At 52.9% G+C, this 18,510-nt stretch overlaps 1 protein-coding gene across 3 annotated transcripts in view; it reads right to left on the bottom strand.

Moving 5' to 3' along the window:
- EFL1 (elongation factor like GTPase 1) overlaps positions 1-18,510 on the bottom strand; it is a 475,933-nt gene that overhangs the window by 419,787 nt on the left and 37,636 nt on the right. For all 3 annotated transcript variants that reach the window (XM_073568560.1, XM_073568562.1, XM_073568561.1), the window contains exon 11: positions 5,685-5,807. In XM_073568560.1, the coding sequence (XP_073424661.1) occupies positions 5,685-5,807 (123 nt within the window). The remainder of the gene's footprint in view (positions 1-5,684; positions 5,808-18,510) is intronic.

Raw genomic sequence — 18,510 nt, 5'->3', positions numbered from 1 at the left:
CTAGTGACACTGTGCTTCAGGGAGGGACAGGAGCTATGACAGTGACGTCAGCCTCTGCCCCCTACTCTAGTGACACTGTTTCAGGAAGGGACAGGAACTATGACAGTGACGTCAGCCTCTGCCCCCTACTCTAGTGACACTGTGTTTCAGGGAGGGACAGGAGCTATGACAGTGACGTCAGTCTCTGCCCCCTACTCTAGTGACACTGTGCTTCAGGGAGGGACAGGAGCTATGACAGTGACGTCAGCCTCTGCCCCCTACTCTAGTGACACTGTGCTTCAGGGAGGGACAGAAGCTATGACAGTGACGTCAGCCTCTGCCCATTACTCTAGTGACACTGTGCTTCAGGGAGGGACAGGAGCTATGAAAGTGACGTCAGCCTCTGCCCCCTGCTCTGGTGACACTGTGTTTCAGGAAGGGACAGGAGCTATGACAGTGATGTCAGCCTCTGCCCCCTACTCTAGTGACACTGTGCTTCAGGGAGGGACAGGAGCTATGACATTGACGTCAGCCTCCACCCCCTGCTCCGGTGACACTGTTTCAGGGAGGGACAGGAGCTATGACAGTGACGTCAGCCTCCACCCCCTGCTCTGGTGACACTGTTTCAGGGAGGGACAGGAGCTATGACAGGGACGTCAGCCTCTGCCCCCTACTCTAGTGACACTGTGCTTCAGGGAGGGACAGGAGCTATGACAGGGACGTCAGCCTCTGCCCCCTACTCTAGTGACACTGTGCTTCAGGGAGGGACAGGAGCTATGACAGTGACGTCAGCCTCCACCCCCCCCGCCGGTGACACTGTTTCAGGGAGGGACAGGAGCTATGACAGTGACGTCAGCCTCCACCCCCTGCTCCGGTGACACTGTTTCAGGGAGGGGCAGGAGCTATGACAGTGACGTCAGCCTCTGCCCCCTACTCTGGTGACACTGTGCTTCAGGGAGGGACAGGAGTATGACAGTGACGTCAACCTCCACCCCCTGCTCCGGTGACACTGCTTCAGGAAGGGACAGGAGCTATGACAGTGTTGTCAGCCTCTGCCCCCTACTCTAGTGACACTGTGTTTCAGGGAGGGACAGGAGCTATGACAGTGACGTCAGCCTCTGACCCCTACTCTGGTGACACTGTGCTTCAGGGAGGGACAGGAGCTATGACAGTGATGTCAGCCTCTGCCCCCTACTCTAGTGACACTGTGCTTCAGGGAGGGACAGGAGCTATGACAGTGATGTCAGCCTCTGCCCCCTAATCTAGTGACACTGTGCTTCAGGGAGGGACAGGAGCTATGACAGTGACGTCAGCCTCTGCCCCCTACTCTAGTGACACTGTTTCAGGAAGGGACAGGAACTATGACAGTGACGTCAGCCTCTGCCCCCTACTCTAGTGACACTGTGCTTCAGGGAGGGACAGGAGATATGACAGTGACGTCAGCCTCTGCCCCCTACTCTAGTGACACTGTTTCAGGAAGTGACAGGAACTATGACAGTGACGTCAGCCTCTGCCCCCTACTCTAGTGACACTGTTTCAGGAAGTGACAGGAACTATGACAGTGACGTCAGCCTCTGCCCCCTACTCTGGTGACACTGTTTCAGGAAGGGACAGGAACTATGACAGTGACGTCAGCCTCTGCCCCCTACTCTAGTGACACTGTGCTTCAGGGAGGGACAGGAGATATGACAGTGACGTCAGCCTCTGCCCCTACTCTAGTGACACTGTTTCAGGAAGGGACCGGAACTATGACAGTGACGTCAGCCTCTGCCCCCTACTCTAGTGACACTGTTTCAGGGAGGGACAGGAGCTATGACAGTGACGTCAGCCTCTGCCCCCTACTCTAGTGACACTGTTTCAGGGAGGGACAGGAGCTATGACAGGGACGTCAGCCTCTGCCCCCTACTCTAGTGACACTGTGCTTCAGGGAGGGACAGGAGCTATGACAGTGACATCAGCCTCCACCCCCTGCTCCGGTGACACTGTTTCAGGAAGGGACAGGAGCTATGACAGTGATGTCAGCCTCTGCCCCCTACTCTAGTGACACTGTGTTTCAGGGAGGGACAGGAGCTATGACAGTGACGTCAGCCTCTGCCCCCTACTCTAGTGACACTGTGCTTCAGGGAGGGACAGGAACTATGACAGTGACGTCAGCCTCTGCCCCCTACTCTAGTGACACTGTTTCAGGGAGGGAAAGGAGCTATGACAGTGATGTCAGCCTCTGCCCCCTACTCTAGTGACACTGTGTTTCAGGGAGGGACAGGAGCTATGACAATGACGTCAGACTCTGCCCCCTACTCTAGTGACACTGTGCTTCAGGGAGGGACAGGAGCTATGACAGTGACGTCAGCCTCTGCCCCCTACTCTAGTGACACTGTGCTTCAGGGAGGTACAGGAGCTATGACAGTGACGTCAGCCTCTGCCCCCTACTCTAGTGACACTGTGCTTCAGGGAGGGACAGGAGCTATGAAAGTGACGTCAGCCTCTGCCCCCTGCTCTGGTGACACTGTGTTTCAGGAAGGGACAGGAGCTATGACAGTGATGTCAGCCTCTGCCCCCTACTCTAGTGACACTGTGCTTCAGGGAGGGACAGGAGCTATGACAGTGACGTCAGCCTCCACCCCCTGCTCCGGAGACACTGTTTCAGGGAGGGACAGGAGCTATGACAGTAACGTCAGCCTCCACCCCCTGCTCTGGTGACACTGTTTCAGGGAGGGACAGGAGCTATGACAGGGACGTCAGCGTCTGCCCCCTACTCTAGTGACACTGTGCTTCAGGGAGGCACAGGAGCTATGACAGGGACGTCAGCCTCTGCCCCCTACTCTAGTGACACTGTGCTTCAGGGAGGGACAGGAGCTATGACAGTGACGTCAGCCTCCACCCCCTGCTCCGGTGACACTGTTTCAGGGAGGGACAGGAGCTATGACAGTGACGTCAGCCTCCACCCCCTGCTCCGGTGACACTGTTTCAGGGAGGGACAGGAGCTATGACAGTGACGTCAGCCTCTGCCCCCTACTCCGGTGACACTGTGCTTCAGGGAGGGACAGGAGCTATGACAGTGACGTCAGCCTCCACCCCCTGCTCCGGTGACACTGTTTCAGGAAGGGACAGGAGCTATGACAGTGTTGTCAGCCTCTGCCCCCTACTCTAGTGACACTGTGTTTCAGGGAGGGACAGGAGCTATGACAGTGACGTCAGCCTCTGACCCCTACTCTGTTGACACTGTGCTTCAGGGAGGGACAGGAGCTATGACAGTTATGTCAGCCTCTGCCCCCTACTCTAGTGACACTGTGCTTCAGGGAGGGACAGGAGCTATGACAGTGATGTCAGCCTCTGCCCCCTAATCTAGTGACACTGTGCTTCAGGGAGGGACAGGAGCTATGACAGTGACGTCAGCCTCTGCCCCCTACTCTAGTGACACTGTTTCAGGAAGGGACAGGAACTATGACAGTGACGTCAGCCTCTGCCCCCTACTCTAGTGACACTGTGCTTCAGGGAGGGACAGGAGATATGACAGTGACGTCAGCCTCTGCCCCCTACTCTAGTGACACTGTTTCAGGAAGGGACAGGAACTATGACAGTGACGTCAGCCTCTGCCCCCTACTCTAGTGACACTGTGCTTCAGGGAGGGACAGGAGATATGACAGTGACGTCAGCCTCTGCCCCTACTCTAGTGACACTGTTTCAGGAAGGGACAGGAACTATGACAGTGACGTCAGCCTCTGCCCCCTACTCTAGTGACACGGTTTCAGGGAGGGACAGGAGCTATGACAGTGACGTCAGCCTCTGCCCCCTACTCTAGTGACACTGTGCTTCAGGGAGGGACAGGAGCTATGACAGTGACGTCAGCCTCCACCCCCTGCTCCGGTGACACTGTGTTTCAGGGAGGGACAGGAGCTATGACAGGGACGTCAGCCTCTGCCCCCTACTCTAGTGACACTGTGCTTCAGGGAGGGACAGGAGCTATGACAGTGACATTAGCCTCCACCCCCTGCTCTAGTGACACTGTTTCAGGAAGGGACAGGAGCTATGACAGTGATGTCAGCCTCTGCCCCCTACTCTAGTGACACTGTGCTTCAGGGAGGGATAGGAGCTATGACAGTGATGTCAGCCTCTGCCCCCTACTCTAGTGACACTGTTTCAGGGAGGGACATGAGCTATGATAGTGATGTCAGCCTCTGCCCCCTACTCTATTGACACTGTGTTTCAGGGAGGGACAGGAGCTATGACAGTGACGTCAGCCTCTGCCCCCTACTCTAGTGACACTGTGCTTCAGGGAGGGACAGGAGCTATGACAGTGATGTCATCCTCTGCCCCCTACTCTAGTGACACTGTTTCAGGAAGGGACAGGAACTATGACAGTGACGTCAGCCTCTGCCCCCTACTCTAGTGACACTGTGCTTCAGGGAGGGACAGGAAATATGACAGTGACGTCAGCCTCTGCCCCCTACTCTAGTGACACTGTTTCAGGGAGGAAAAGGAGCTATGACAGTGACGTCAGCCTCCACCCCCTGCTCCGGAGACACTGTGTTTTAGGGAGGGACAGGAGCTATGACAGTGATGTCAGCCTCTGCCCCCTACTCTAGTGACACTGTTTCAGGAAGGGACAGGAACTATGACAGTGATGTCAGCCTCTGCCCCCTACTCTAGTGACACTGTGCTTCAGGGAGGGACAGGAGCTATGACAGTGACGTCAGCCTCTGCCCCCTACTCTAGTGACACTGTGTTTCAGGGAGGGACAGGAGCTATGACAGTGACGTCAGCCTCTGCCCCCTACTCTAGTGACACTGTTTCAGGGAGGGAAAGGAGCTATGACAGTGACGTCAGCCTCCACCCCCTGCTCCGGTGACACTGTGTTTCAGGGAGGAACAGGAGCTATGACAGTGACGTCAGCCTCTGCCCCCTACTCTAGTGACACTGTGCTTCAGGGAGGGACAGGAAATATGACAGTGACGTCAGCCTCTGCCCCCTACTCTAGTGACACTGTTTCAGGGAGGGAAAGGAGCTATGACAGTGACGTCAGCCTCCACCCCCTGCTCCGGTGACACTGTGTTTCAGGGGACAGGAGCTATGACAGTGATGTCAGCCTCTGCCCCCTACTCTAGTGACACTGTTTCAGGAAGGGACAGGAACTATGTCAGTGACGTCAGCCTCTGCCCCCTACTCTAGTGACACTGTGTTTCAGGGAGGGACAGGAGCTATGACAGTGACGTCAGCCTCTGCCCCCTACTCTAGTGACACTGTTTCAGGGAGGGAAAGGAGCTATGACAGTGACGTCAGCCTCCACCCCCTGCTCCGGTGACACTGTGTTTCAGGGAGGGACAGGAGCTATGACAGTGACGTCAGCCTCCACCCCCTGCTCCGGTGACACTGTGTTTCAGGGAGGGACAGGAGCTATGACAGTGACGGCAGCCTCAGCCCACTGCTCTGGTGACACTGCGTTTGACTATCCCAGCATGCACTGGATACATAAAAGAAGCGACATCACACAGAAAGTAGAGAAAAATATACAATGGCTGTTAGACAGTGTAGTTACGGAATGGTAGGGAGTTTTCAAAGCCAAGTATATTAGAAAATATCAAATAGATAGGGAGTTAGGAGCAAAATGGCTTCATACAAAACAATAAAACAAAATCCTGAATGCCACTGAACTGCCATTTTCCACCCCCCAATAAAATAAACAATAAATCCCAGATATAACTCACCTGCTTTGAGTTGCTGAGTTTCGCAGGGCAGAGAATCAAACAGCCGCGAGCTCCCACAGAGAAGCTTCTCCACTCTCTCCACCGAGATGTCTAGGGGACTGGGAAGCTTCTTGCATACCATGTCTTACAGATATGATTAAGGAAAGCAACAAAAAAGACATGCCTACCTCTGCATCATAAACAGACCAAAGACAGACTTCAGTGGCGTATCCATTTCAGCAAATAGAATATAGCAACTTGAAAACTTAAAGGGGTTTTCCTGTCTATAACGACAAGTCTGTAGTTCCTCTATGTGGCTGCAGACATGTGAATCCTCACATAGTGTGCTCTGTGAGGATTCTCCGACATCAGCGCCAGGAATGGTGGCCATGCATGGCGGTATACATACTCTCGGCCACAATCCTAGATGGGCGAGCTTTGCTCAATATAAGTGTACCATGCTAGGCCACTAACAGTCTAGTCTGGGGATGTCAACCTCAAATATACAGGGGGTTAGAATTAAAAGCTTGGACAAAGTCACGGGCCAACCTAGATAAAAAAAAAAAAAAAAAAAAGTCTACAATGGAGGCAGTTTTTCCTCCAACAAATTTAACGATAAACTTTTTCATATGGAAACAAACTTAAAGGGGTCGTCCCAAGAACAAACATTAATAAATATAAAATATTGGAATAATATCAAATGTTATGTAAGAGCAGTAAAAAGCATAAGGTCCAATTTAAATATGTAATAACAAAAGGATAAAAAACCTTGAATAAAGATAAACTATGATGCAAACAAAAGTACCCTCAAACACTGCATGATACCTCCACAGTGAATTCCTCCACAGTACCCTCCAGCACACATGTATAACGCTACTGTAACCCCCCTCCCCAAACATGGCCAAACAGCTAGTGCGGAGCACTATGTGGGGCCATTATACTATATGGAGCATTAGGTGAGTCTATTATGTAGGGCATTTCTTTATTTTGTTTCTGTCTTGAGTTTTGTCTGTTTGATGGCTAGTGTGAGCATGCTTCTATTTTGAATGCATAACAACTTCTAATAATGGCCCCACATTAAAAAAAAAATACTCATCTCTGCCCCTTCCCCCACTGCTCCGGTCTCTTCATTGCGTCTTCAGATGTTCTGCACATCTCAGTACAGCAGGCACATTGTAATAACTTCATCGCGCCCGCTGCAGTGAGCTGTCAGACACAAAGGGGGAATGATGGGTGAGGGAGCATCAACAGACGATCCCACCTCCATCATTGCTTTCAACTGTATCGGCATCTAGTACGCCAATATAGCTGAAAAACTAGATGCCAAACTCAATGGTATTCACCATAGCTAATTGGTACCTACCCAATTAAAACCCGACTTTAGCTTGTTCCGCTATTCTGTCGCTCCTGTCAGATTTTGGGGAGGGGACTCTGATTGCAGGCGGTGACTTCAATTTTACCCTTGATCCGGAGGTGGATACTTCATCTAAGCGCCATTTCCTTCCCCGTAGACGTATCAATGCTCTTAAACGTAACATTCATAATCTACGCCTGGTAGACGCCTGGAGAGTCCTGCATCCTACGGATAGGGACTATACGTATTACTCCCCGATGCACTCTTCATACAGCCGTATAGATATGCTGTTAATCAGCCAGCACGCCCTGACCTGGCAGGCCCAGGCTTCTATTGGTCACATTGCCTGGTCGGACCATGCTCCGGTGTTTCTCCATCTTACCCCACCAAATGGCCTTCACCAACCATGGACATGGCGACTCAACGATAACTTACTTAAAGACCCTCTATGCACTATGGAGACTAATCAGTCAATCTCTGAATTTCTAGAAATCCAAGAACGTGACCAGACGTCCCTTCCTACCCAGTGGGAAACACTTGTGTGTTATAAAGGGTCTTTTGATAAAGCATGCCTCTAGATTGAAAAAAGAGAGGGTTTCACTAATTTCCAGTCTGCTCCAGCGGATTAATACATTGGAGTTCTCACATAAACAATCTCTACCCCCTTCTGTGTATGCAGACCTGTTAAAAGCAAGGGAGGAGCTCAGGGTCCTACTGGATCAAAAATACTCCCATCAAAAAATTAGATTCTGTAGATTTTTTGTATGAACAAGCGGATAAATGTGGCAGGGCATTGACTAGGGTGCTACATCCCAGAAAGGACACTAGTTATAGACAGGTTGGCGTTATGTGATATGGGGCATTTAATGCATCCTTGTCTATATCTACAGTACGAGATAAGAAGTGATGCACTTCACAGTGCGCCATTTCTCGAAACCACAGATTACCACCGTTCTAGAGTGCTGTCGGTGCATCTCTGACTGGCTACCATCTGCAAACCTCGCGTCCTCAGGGGGTATACTCAGTGGCGTATCCAGGGGGGGGCAGCCGGGGCAGTTGCCCCGGGCGCAGGCAGCAGGGGGGCGCAGTCCGGGCCGCCTTGCAGCGGTCGGCAGTGTCTCTCCCCCGGCGGCTGCGTTCTGCCGCCCCCCGTCCTGTGTGTCGGCGGTTCTCTGTGTCAGCTGTCAAGCTGACAGCCGACGCAGAGAAGGAGGCCGCGCCGACTCCCAGGCAGCAATTGTACTGGCGTCTATACAGACGCCAGTACAATTGAAGCTCTGACCGCCGGGCCAGAGCGGCGTCAGCAGCGTGATCAGGTCATGTGATCACGCTGCTGACGTCACTCCCCGGCGCCCAGAGCAAACGCTGGTGGTAAGTGTGCTCCACTGTGGAGCTGAAGAACCACCGAAGATGGGAGATGGGGGTTAATGAGTGGGGGGTTAATGGGTGGAGATGGGGGTGTTCATGAGTGGAGATGGGGGTTAATGAGTGGATATGGGGCTTAATGTGGGGATGGGGGTTAATGAGTGGAGATGGGGGTTCATGTGGGGAAGGGGGTTAATGTGGGGATGGGGTTAATGAGTGGAGATGGGGGTGTTCATGAGTGGAGATGGGGGTTAATGAGTGGATATGGGGCTTAATGTGGGGATGGGGGTTAATGGGTGGAGATGGGGGTGTTCATGAGTGGAGATGGGGGTTAATGAGTGGAGATGGGGCTTAATATGGGGATGGGGGTTAATGAGTGGAGATGGGGGTTAATGTGGGGAAGGGGGTTAATGTGGGGATGGGGGTTAATGAGTGGAGATGGGGTTAATGAGTGGGGGGTTAATGGCTGGAGATGGGGGTTAATGTGGGGATGGGGGTTAATGAGTGGGGGGATAATAAGTGGAGATGGGGGTTAATGTGTGGGGGTTAATGAGTGGAGATGGGGGTTAATGAGTGGAGATGGGATTAATGTGGGGATGGGGGTTAATGTGTGGAGATGGGATTAATGTGGGGATGGGGGTTAATGTGTGGGGATGGGGGTTAATGAGTGGGGGGATAATGAGTGGAGATGGGGGTTAATGTGTGGGGGTTAATGAGTGGAGATGGGGGTTAATGAGTGGAGATGGGATTAATGTGGTGATGGGGGTTAATGTGGGGGGTTAATGAGTGGAGATGGGGGTTAATGTGGGGATGGGGGTTAATGATTGGGGGGTTAATGAGTGGAGATGGGGTTAATGATTGTGGGGGTTAATGAGTGGAGATGGGGGTTAATGAGTGGGGGGATTAATGAGTGGGGATGAGGGTTAATGTGTGGGGGGATTTGGAGTGGGGGTACATAATGTGTGGGGAGATTTGGAGTGGGGGTACATAATGTGTGGGGGGATTTGGGAGTAGGGATGAGGGGTTATTTAATGTGTGTGGGGGATTAGTGATGGGGGATTTGGAGTGGGGATGGTATTTAATGTGTGTGGGGAGATTTGAGGACAGAAAATGAAGAGTATGAGGAAACAGTATGGGGGTTGGGTGCAGACAGTAAGGGGTGCGAACGGGTGAATGTATGTGGACACAGTATGGGGAGTCGGGGATATGTGTGAGCAGACAGTATAGAGAGTGAGGGGGTAAATATATGAGGAGACAGTATATTGCAGATATTTGTATTCAGGAGCATTATAATGACACTTCTATCTTTAAGGGGATCGTGTGGAGATTTGCTGCAGAAGACCGGAGAAGATGGAAGTCTACAGAGACGGCTGTGGATGAGAAAACTCATCATGGGGTCTGGACAAGATGAAGAAAAGGAGAACGACTGCAGAGACGACGTCATCTATAAGGTACCTGGATGTAAATGTTATTTGTGACACTGACTAAGTCTCATGTTTTTATTTGTTAGGAGCATTACAGGGGTTCTCCAGGTTTGCGCTGAGTCTGCAGACATTCTATGTGACTGCAGACTTCTGAATTCTCACAGTGCTCACTGAACGCTGTCAGGATTCTCTTGTGCCGGTAATTTACATACATGCGGTCACATGCTGACTAGACGTGTGTGGCCTCACTCAATGAAAATGAATGGAGCGAGTCCGGGCACGTCTAGTCGGAATGTGGCCAGAAGTATATAAATCACATACTTGTGCTGACATGACTGTACATCGGCAAGGGAGAATCCTAAAAGTGTGCAGTGCATTCGTTGTGAGAATTCAGAAGCTGCAATGTCAGGATTCAGCTCTGCAGGTTCCAGTAGTCATCACACGGACACTTCACTCATATACGATTTTCATAGTTATGGTCCTGTGACAACGAGCTTCTCTTCCTGCTTTCAGTTTTTTACTGAACATTGAGAGCATTAGGGAGAGCAGCTCGTGGGTACATGGCTAAGTGTGCAAGTAGCATATGTACTTGGGGGGGGGGGCGCCGAAACAAATTCTTGCCCCGGGTGCCAGAAAGCCTAGATACGCCTCTGGGTATACTTACATATCCCTAATTACTCTGCCATATGGGTAACCGCCAACCAAAAACATGGATTTTTGTGAGTACTCACCGTAAAATCCTTTTCTCCGAGACGCTCATTGGGGGACACAGAGACTGTGGGTGTGTGCTTCTGCCGTCTGGAGGCTGACACTAAGTATACAAAAAAAGAGTTAGCTCCTCCTCCGCCGCATACACCCTCGCCCCCAGACCGGGCGTAACTCAGTTTAGTGCATAAGCAGTAGGAGAACGCGCCTTAAACTCAGGCAAGAAATTATACGTCTGAAAAAGGGACCACCCTGATCCTTACATAAGGATTTGTATAATTCAAAATAAACAGATGCCAACTGGCTAATAGGGTGGGTGCTGTGTCCCCCAATGAGCGTCTCGGAGAAAAGGATTTTACGGTGAGTACTCACAAAAATCCATGTTTCTCCTTCGTCTCATTGGGGGACACAGAGACTGTGGGACGTTCTAAAGCAGTCCCTGGGCGGGATCTTAGCTCACCCAATCCATGCTATTTTGCGCCCCTGATTAGAGGTGCGCAACTGCTGCCTGGAGAATCTTTCTTCCCAGGCTTGCATCCGAGGATGCCTGGGTATGTACGTTATAATGTTTGACAAACGTATGCAAACTGGACCAGGTAGCTGCTTTGCACACCTGTTCCGCTGAAGCCTGGTGTCGCAGTGCCCATGAGGCACCCACTGCTCGAGCCGAGTGTGCCCTGATCCCTGCCGGAACCGGCGTGCCACTGATTTGATATGATTCTTGGACTGTCAGACGAACCCATCTGGCCAAAGTCGCTCTGGATGCAGCGAGTCCCTTCCGCCGCCCTTCTGGAATCACGAATAGAGAGTCTGTCTGGCGGAATGGCGCTGTCCTTGTCACATATCTCCTAAGGGCTCTTACCAGATCCAGGGTGTGCAATGCCTTTTCTACCCTATGCACCGGTGCCGGGCAAAACGAGGGTAAGACAATGTCTTCGTTGATATGGAATGCAGAGACAACCTTCGGCAAGAAGGGGGGAGCTGGCCTTAAAACTACTTTATCCTTATAAAAAGTCAGGAACGGCGGTTTACAAGATAAAGCCGCCAGTTCCGAAACCCGCCTAATAGATGTTATTGCTACCAGAAAAACGACCTTCCTGGACAGGTAAGGTAAGGAGACTTCTTGTAACGGTTCGAAGGGAGGTTCCTGAAGGGCCCTGAGCACTAAGTTCAGGTCCCATGATTCCATCGGTGCCTTATAGGGGGGTACTAAATGTGCGACCCCTTGCATAAACGTCCTAACCTGCCAGACCGAAGTGACCTTTCGTTGGAAAAGCACCGACAGGGCCGAGACTTGCGTTCTGAGCGAACTCGGAGCCAATCCCGCGTCCAGCCCTGCCTGCAGAAAAGCCAGTACGTTGGGGATCGAAAAAACCAGAGGAGCCACTCCGCGATCCCTACACCAACGGAAAAACACTTCCCAAGTCCGATGATATACCTTCGCCGAGGAAGGCTTTCGGGCACTCACCATCGTGGCCACCACATCGCGCCTGAATCCTGCCTGTGTTAACAGCCAAGATTCAATGGCCACGCCGTCAAACACAGGGCCCCTAAGTTCGGATGGCAGATCGGCCCCTGGGACAGTAAGTCCGGCCGATCTGGGAGACGCCAGGGTACGTCCACCACTAGTTGAACCAGATCTGCATACCAGGCCCGCCGAGGCCAGTCTGGGGCCAGCAGAATTGCTGGAACCCTCTCTCTCCTTATCTTTCTGATGACTCTTGGAAGCAGAGGTAGCGGGGGGAACAAGTACGGGAGCCGAAACTGGCTCCACGGAAGCACCAGAGCGTCTGCTGCGATTGCCTGCGGGTCGAGGGATCGAGCGACGAACCTTTGAATCTTGGCGTTCTCTCTGGATGCCATAAGGTCCACGTCTGGTGTCCCCCACCGTTGGCAGATCTGTTGAAAAACCTCGGGGTGCAGGGACCACTCCCCTGCCGCGACCCCCTGTCGGCTGAGAAAATCCGCCGCCCAGTTTTCGATTCCCGGAATGTGCACCGCTGAAATTACCACGTGGTTTTTCTCGGCCCAACGCAGTACCAGCCCGACCTCGCGCATGGCTGCCTGGCTGCGCGTGCCCCCCTGATGGTTCACATACGCTACCGCTGTAGCATTGTCCGACTGAACGCGCACCGGCCGGTTTGTCAGCCAACGCTGAAAATGTTGCAGGGCCAATCGTATTGCCCGTATCTCCAGAATGTTGATCGGGAGAATTACCTCCCGAAAGGACCACCGCCCCTGGGCTGTGTGACTCTGGAAAACTGCTCCCCAACCCTGCAGGCTTGCATCGGTCGTCACCACCAACCACTGTTCCGGGGGAAAGGGTTTCCCCTGAACCAGAGACGAGTCGCGAGTCCACCACTGGAGTGACCGTCGGACCGGTGGAGACAAACTGCACCGATGATTGAGGGAAAGCAGCCTTCGGTCCCATGCTGACAAGAGCGCATGTTGAAGCGGACGGAGATGGAACTGGGCAAACGGGATTGCCTCCATCGCCGCCACCATTCTGCCCAACACACTCATGCCGTACCGGATGGATCTGGAGCCCGGCTGAAGAAGGTTCCGTACCCCCTGTTTGATCCTTTGCGCCTTGTCCTGAGGGAGGATCACCAGCCCCTGGGAGGTGTCGAAAACCATGCCTAGAAATACGATTCTCTGAGCCGGAACCAAGGACGACTTGTTCCGATTGATCAGCCAACCTAGGCGGGCCAGGGTATCCAGAGTGATACCGACATTCTCCTGGCACGCCTGAAACGACGGCCCCTTTACCAAAAGGTCGTCCAGGTAGGGTAGTACCGTTATGCCCCGAGCATGCAGGATGGCCATAACCACCGCCATTATCATTGTAAAGACTCTGGGGGCAGTGGCCAGACCGAAGGGCAGAGCAACAAATTGGAAATGTCGCCCTCCGATCGCAAAACGCAGGAACCTCTGGTGTGGAGGAAAAATCGGGATGTGTAGATATGCATCCTGCACATCGATCGAGGCCAGGAATTCCCCTGGATCCATGGCTGAAATGACCGAACGGAGGGATTCCATCCGGAATCGCCTGACCCTGATAAACTTGTTCAGGATCTTTAAATCCAGTACTGGCCTTACTGTCCCGTCCTTTTTGGGGACTGAAAACAGGTTGGAGTAAAAACCTTGCGTCTCTTCGCTTTTCGGCACTGGGACAATGACCCCGTTGCGCTGTAGCGTCATTATAGCCTGCAACAGACCTTCCGCCTGCGATTCTGTTCCGGAGAGCCGGGAACGGAAGAAACGCCGTGGCGGGAGTCCGACAAACTCTATCTTGTACCCGGACGATATCAGTTCTGTCACCCAAGCGTCGCGTGCCACTGCGACCCAAACGTGGCTGAACCTTAGTAGGCGTCCGCCCACTCTGTCGTCCAGTAGGTACGAAGTGCCTCGAGTCATTTTGCTGGAGGCTTTTGTGATCTGGCCCCCCTCGCTCTGGGCAAACGGCCCCGGCCTCTACCCAGCGGATTGGCCCTGTAAGAAACTTGCCTTTCTCTAATCTGACCATCATTTGCGGAGGTGGATGCCCTGGCCGAAGTCCACCTCCAGGAGCTACGAAAGGGCCGAAAACGCCTCTGCGTCTGCCTGAATGCCGGCCAACTCTTCTGCTGCGGTAGAAAACTACTCTTCCCCCCTGTGGCTTCTGAGATAAGTTTATCAAGCTTTTCACCGAACAATCGATTGCCTTGAAAAGGCAATGAGGTCAAGGATTTTTTAGAGATAGAATCCGCTTTCCATAATCTCAGCCATAATGCTCGCATTACGGCGATCGCATTTGCTGCTGCCACAGCAGAACACTCGGCCGCATCCAGAGCGGCGCCGACGAGATAATCACTCGCTCCTGATATCTGATTTGTCACCTCCAAGATTTCCGCGGGCAGATCCCTGTCTTGGAGGGCCCTATGCAGAGTGTCTGCCCATGAAACCATTTCCTTAGCCACCCAGGTAGCCGCAAAGGAGGGGGCCAGAGCCGACCCTGCTGCCTCATACACTGAGCGGGCAAGCCCCTCTATGAGGCGATCAGTTGGGTCCTTAATAGAAGAACCGCTGGGTATCGACAATAGCGATCTTGATGCTAAACGTGACACCGGTGGGTCCACTACTGGCGACTCCACCCACCCTTTATGGAGTTCAGGAGGGAACGGATACTTTGCTTGCAGCGCCTTTTGCATTGCAAAGCGCTTATCCGGGTGTTCCCTATGTTTCTGGACTAGCTCCTCGAACTCCGGATGTGTGGCAAACCTTCTATGCGGACGCCTGGTTTTCTTGAAGGAGACCTTGTGACCTGAGGCCGTGGACACATCATCCTCGATCTCTAAAGTCTGGTTGACCGCCTCAATGAGGCTGTCCACCGAGTCCTGGTATCCCAGGCTTTCTGGATTCCAGGCTTCCTCTTCCTCCTCCTTGCCCTCGTCCTGATCGCTTCCTGAGCTTGGCGACAGGGAACGAGATGCCCTAAAAATCGCCGCCGACTCCCCAGAGGGCCCGGCCGATGGAGAACGAGCTCTCTTACCATGAGCTTGTCTGGTGCTGGAGCGGCCCCTAACGGACGAAGGGTCCTGAGACGTGGACGAGCTGTCTTCCGCTGGCAGACCACCATCCTTGACCCTGCCCGGGCCCCGAAGGGACTCAATTGCCTTCGTAAGGGACATCATAGAATGCGATAAAGACACTGCCCATTCTGGGGGGTCCTGACCCCTGGGCTCTGCAACAATGGGGGGCTCCTGGGCTCGCTCCGACTCACAGGCTTCGCAAAATTTACCCGGCTGCGCCTTAGGCAGCCTGACCCCACAGGAAACGCAAACAGCGTATAGGAAAGAGTGAGCTTTCCCTTTGCCAGACATATTGCAGGGTAGGGTAGGAGGAGGAGGGTAACCCCTTCCTTGACAACCAGTGCGGCACTCGAAACGGGGTTGCACTCACCACCGGTAACGTCCCTCCTCTTCCACGGGGTGCTCTGGACGCAGCGAAAACCCTGAGACGTGGACGAGCTGCTTCACGTGCCGTTACTCGCCGGGGGCACTGCGGTGCACCTTGGAGAGAGGCGGCGGGGCTTCCGACCGCACTCCGGCGAGGAAATGCGAGGAGGGGGAGGGGGGGCGGGAGCCTCTGGTCACTGTGCGCGCCCGCCGCGCTCCCCGTGCCGCCGGAAGTCAGTGGGCGGGGCTTCCGGCCCCCACCGGAAGCGGCGGGCGGGCCTCGCGCGGAACTCGCGGCCCTCCCCATACAGCGGGGACCGCGGCCGCCGGCGGAGCCTCAGCCGTACTCCGGCGGGGACCTGCGAGGAGGGGGAGGAGGGCGCGCGCTCCCCGGACACTGCGCGCCCGCCGCGCCCCCCGGGCTGCCGGAAGTCAGTGGGCGGGGCTTCCGGCTACCACCGGAAGGGGCGGGCAGGCCTCGCGCGGCCTTGCGGATCTCCCCATACCGCGGGGACCGCGGCCGCCGGCGGGACTTCTGGCCGCAGAGCGTCTGCTGCCGCATGTGGCACTACTCGCACCGGGTTCCACCGGGGAGAGAGTCGGGCCCTGTGAGAAGAAGTAACCCCGTCGGGCGGGGGAACAGACAGCCCCGCGGCGCCTTCTGGAGGGTCCCGTTCCGGGGGGTGACCCTACAAACAAAGGTGAGCCTGCCGCTGGGGGGGGCTCTCTTGGGGTGCTCTCAACCCCATCCCTGGGCGGGGAGGGGGAGGCTACTGGGGGTGGATGCTTCGATCCCCTGGCTCACCTGCTCCTCCAACTGCACCCCTGGTGTCACTACCTAGGGGTGGAAGGGGCCAACCTGAAATCCCGCGTTGCAGGAGAGGAACAAAACGTGGAGTCCGTTGGGGATCGCCCATCGCTCACACGTGCTCGCCCGTTGTAGCTCATGGGGAAATCGAATCCTCTCATCAGGATGCGTTGCCCCTCTTTACAAAATAAAAAAGAAAAATGGTTGTCTGGGGAAAAGTCCCAGATGTGTCCCTCGGTGCGGGAGAGAAAACACGTGGAGGACTACTCACACGTGGTCGCCCGTTGGTGATTTGGGGAGATCGGACCCTCTCTATAGGATCCGTCGCCCCTGTCTTATCTTCAAAGAAAGGGAAAAAGAGAAAAAAACAAACAAAAAAAAAAAAAACCTAGTCTGGAGCTCCAGACTGCGTGTGCCTCCATCAGACACTAAGCAAAAACTGAGTTACGCCCGGTCTGGGGGCGAGGGTGTATGCGGCGGAGGAGGAGCTAACTCTTTTTTTGTATACTTAGTGTCAGCCTCCAGACGGCAGAAGCACACACCCACAGTCTCTGTGTCCCCCAATGAGACGAAGGAGAAAGATCTTTAGGCCACGTTCACACATTCAGTATATGATCAGTATTTTACATCAGTATCTGTAGCCAAAACCAGGAGTGGGTGATAAATACAGAAGTGGTGACGTGTTTCTATTATACTTTTCCTCTGATTGCTCCACTCCTGGTTTTGGCTTACACATACTGAGGCAAAATACTGAACGTGTGCACGTGGCCTTATACTAACAATGGCAACAAGAGATACAAATTGTTAACAAAGAGAATAAACTAAAGAAAGTAACAGATTAATGACGGCACAGTCTGGCAGTAGCTTCAGTTACATGCAGACGGTGGATTGGCATGGCGCGAAGATTTAGTGGCAGCAAATTTATAATTTAATAACACCAGCTGTTAACACAGACTTCTATCATTCATTTTCTAGATAAGTGCGGAAAATCCACTCTGCCAAATATAGAGAGAAAATGTGTCTAACCTTTGTTAGCCAGTGCCACAGCCAAGTTATTTCAGTTGAATTGATGCACTCACTTGTAGTTGGCACAGACGGCGGCACCATAGAGGTTATATATGCATACATAAACCACGACTAAAGCACAGGGCAAACCTGTTTAATGTGCTCTGGGCTAGAAAAACACTGCCGCTATTAAGTTCAATACTACTGAGGATCTGCAATAAATTACAGCTACAGGGAGCATTCACAAGGCACTGACGTTCACATTAGTTCATATTATTTAAAGCATATGTTCCCCATTTTACCATTTATATAGAGAACTAGCTGAAGAGCCCAGCGCTGCCCGGGCATAGTAACTAACTGTGGTTAGTTATAACAAATTATAATTATCCTCCATCCCATAGGCCCGTGCCCATATACCCATCATACATATCCTCCATTCCATAGTCGAGTGCCCATATACCCATCACACATCCTCCATCCCATAGTCCCATGCCCATATACCCATCATACATATTCGTCATCCCATAGTCCCATGCCCATATACCCATCATACATATTTTCCATCCCATAGTACTGTGCCCATATACCCATCATACATATCCTCCATTCCATAGTCGAGTGCCCATATACCCATCACATATCCTCCATCCCATAGTCCCGTGCCCATATACCCATCATACATATTCGTCATCCCATAGTTCCGTGCACATATACTCATCATACATATCCGCCATCTCATAGTCCCGTGCCCATATACCTGTCATACATATCCTCCATCCCATAGTCCCGTGCCCATATACCCGTCATACATATCCTCCATCCCATAGTCCAGTGCCCATATACCCATCACACATCCTCCATCCCATAGTCAACCATTATGACATCATGGTGAGCAGCGGGGCTTGCAACCTATGATGACATCAGCGTCGCCATGGCAACCATTATGACATCATAATGAGGGGCAGGGCTTGATACACACACACTTTTTCCCCATTATGTAGATAGGGGAAAAATTGTTTGGTGAATTGGAATGCGCGGGGTTAAAATTTCGCCTCACAACATAGCCTAGGACACTCTTAGGGTCCAGACGTGTGACTGTGCCAAATTTTGTGGCTGTAGCTGCGACGGTGCGGATGCCAATCCCGGACATACACACACTTGAGCTTTATATATTAGATTAGAAGAGGCTGGCCGGGTTAATAAAATTTAGCTGCAATAAAAGGTCATAGAAACTGAAGACATTTAAGCT

Source organism: Dendrobates tinctorius, unplaced genomic scaffold (assembly GCF_039654945.1).
Source record: "Dendrobates tinctorius isolate UK_male_01 unplaced genomic scaffold, ASM3965494v1 ptg000022l, whole genome shotgun sequence".
NCBI lineage: Eukaryota > Metazoa > Chordata > Amphibia > Anura > Dendrobatidae > Dendrobates > Dendrobates tinctorius.
Note: the sequence above shows the minus strand (reverse complement) of the source record. Positions and strands in the feature narration are given on the sequence as shown.